Raw genomic sequence first — 2,649 nt, forward strand, 5'->3', positions numbered from 1 at the left:
ACGCTCAAAATCTGCATCGCTGCCCAAACTTTTGGGCATCGGCTGTAATATTTCCTTAAGTAGCTTGGTGCCATCTTTTGTTTTGGAATGCCTCTGTGAAGCATTAGGACATTCTATTACATTGAAGGTTCGATATAAATACAAGTTGTTGTTACATCTTTGGAGACTCTGCTTGTGGACAGCACAGATCAGAAAAACAACATGAGGGGTCAGTGCGAGTCCTCCCAATTTTCTTTTTTTTTAAATGGTTCGGACAATAGGGAAAGCCACAAATTAGCTGCACTGACCTCTATGCTCAATTCTCCAATCCACATTCTCTTAAGTGAGATGCTGCACCAGGAATGGAATCTCCAAAGTTTTACCCCGTTTATTCAGTCAAATACCGAACAGAGCCCAGGGTAAGCTTCTGGAGGATTGTTGCTTGTGCCGGTGGGATCACGTGTGATCAAGTTGTATAAAGCAGCAAGTTTCTCAAGAGCAAATGGTTCATTACTAATGAGGCTCAGCCAATAACATGTCATGCAACTAGACACTTGCATTCATGGCTTTGTGACAGAGGCTACGTGTTTCAGTGCATTCTTGCACAGTGCTGTCCTGTAGGCATTTTGCACAAACCTATAATCAGGTTTTCCCTAAATAACAGGCTTAAGTTATCGAGAAACTTGTGTCAGACCTCTGCTGCTATAGAGGTTACATTTGTTTGACAGAATTAATGTGGGTGTTTCTTAGCAACACTTCAGCGGCATGATGAGAGTTTTATAAAACAAAACACCGTAAGTATCTCAGTTTCAACTTTGGTTTTGGTGGAAAGTCAACAGACGTATCCTGGCAACTTTTCTACACCCCTCCCCTCCGCTTGACTTTCCTGGCAGAAACCATTTGTAGTCACATGGCCTTATTTAGCTGTGTCAAATTCAGGCACTGTGTTGAGGCAGTGTATTACGTCTTGTTTTCATTGCTGGTGCCTGGAGTTGAAAACAATCAAGATGAAGATCTTCCACTGATTGGAGAACTTGGAGTAAGTTGATGGCATGGCCCTTTCAGGTGTAGGAGCAGTGTGTTGATTCAGTGCGAAGAGAGAGATGCAATGGAAGCCTTCCATAACTGGGGATTGAGTGACACTGTTGCAAAGCATTTTTTCCTGCAGCTCAAGAATCTGGTTTCAAATCCATCAACTGGCAGAGTGATGCTCTGTCTCTCCGGTTTAGTTGATGGGTCGGTGTATTACAAGACTCTTACTGATTGTTACAAGACTGTTAGTTCAATGCTGAGACCTGAACTGGAATCTGAGCCAGACATAGGGACCAGTCTCATTCTAGTTTTCAGCGAATATGAAACTGTAATGCTAAACTGGCAGTAATTAAGACAGCAGTTAAGGGAATTAAGAGTGGACGGCATTAACTGAGTCACTTGGTGTGTCTCTGATGAATGTTTTTGATTGCTTTCTGCAGATATTGAACAAACAGCAGAAAAGAAAGGTGGACTGAGCCACGATGGGAGAATGGAGCTTTCTGAGCGATCTGCTGGAATCGATCAAGAACCACTCCCCTATGTTGGGTCGCATTTGGCTCCTGATCATGATGATTTTCCGAATCCTTGTCCTGGCCACGGTGGGAAGTGACATTTTTGAGGATGAGCAGGAGGAGTTTGCCTGCAACACAATGCAGCCTGGCTGCAAGCAGGTGTGCTACAACAAAGCGTTTCCCATTTCACCGTTCAGGTTCTGGGTGTTCCACATTGTGATTCTGTCCGTCCCGTCCCTGCTGTTTGTGGTCTACGCCATGCACCAGTCCTCGAAGGACGAAGAGAAGCAAGAGAACGTTGACAAGAACCAAAGCAGTAAGCAGGCCATCGACGGGGCTCCAAGAATCCAGAGATGTTACATCGTTCACGTTATTCTGCGCCTGCTGACTGAGATTGGCCTCATCATTTCTCAGTGTTTAATATACGGCTTCACAATCGAACCCCAGTTCCTGTGCACTGGCTTCCCGTGCCCTCACATCGTGGATTGTTTTGTCTCCCGACCAATGGAGAAGACGGTGTTTTTAATGTTCTATTTTATAGTTGGCATCCTCTCTGCAATTATTAGCCTTGTTGAGTTGCTACATGTTTTTCGCAAATTATTTTACAGGAGGCCATTGAAATCCTGCGAGCAACAGAACCGGTCAAACAGTAACTATGAGAGGGGTAGGGACCCCCACTCAGTCCAGTTGATAGAAAAGAAAGATGCAATGAACCACAACGTCAGCCACTCTGACAAGGAGTCTAGTCACAAGACCAAATCATTAGGCAGTCGCAACAGTGGGAGGTCTTCACAGTTAAGTGCAAAGAAACCACCTCTTAAAATCTAAGAAGAAACTGGTGCTACATCTGATCAATCACTGCCTTTTGTAAGAGGTAATCTTGGCATCACAAGCAAAAGAAAAACTGGAGATTCCAGAGACTGGAATCTTAAAAGGTGCAAAATTGGATCTGATCAAAACCTTCCGTGGGGCAATGGATGCAGAACAAAATTGATCATCATTCATTCGATTCCAGTTTCTAAATATCATGATGCTTGTGCTTTTATTTGACTAATCATTTACTTGGTTATTTAAAATGACTGTTGTTGAGCAATGGATGTTGTTAAGGTTAGTGAGACATTCGGGA

The 2,649-nt window shown here is 43.6% G+C and overlaps 1 protein-coding gene across 1 annotated transcript; it reads left to right on the forward strand.

Annotated features, from left to right (window-relative positions):
• Positions 1-1,493: 1,493 nt before the first annotated feature.
• LOC121269252 (gap junction delta-3 protein-like) lies at positions 1,494-2,351 on the forward strand. The gene has a single exon (XM_041173810.1). The coding sequence runs from the start codon at positions 1,494-1,496 to the stop codon at positions 2,349-2,351; it is 858 nt and encodes a 285-aa protein (XP_041029744.1).
• Positions 2,352-2,649: the final 298 nt, after the last annotated feature.

This window comes from Carcharodon carcharias, chromosome 23 (genome assembly GCF_017639515.1).
Source record: "Carcharodon carcharias isolate sCarCar2 chromosome 23, sCarCar2.pri, whole genome shotgun sequence".
Classification (NCBI taxonomy): Eukaryota; Metazoa; Chordata; class Chondrichthyes; order Lamniformes; family Lamnidae; genus Carcharodon; species Carcharodon carcharias.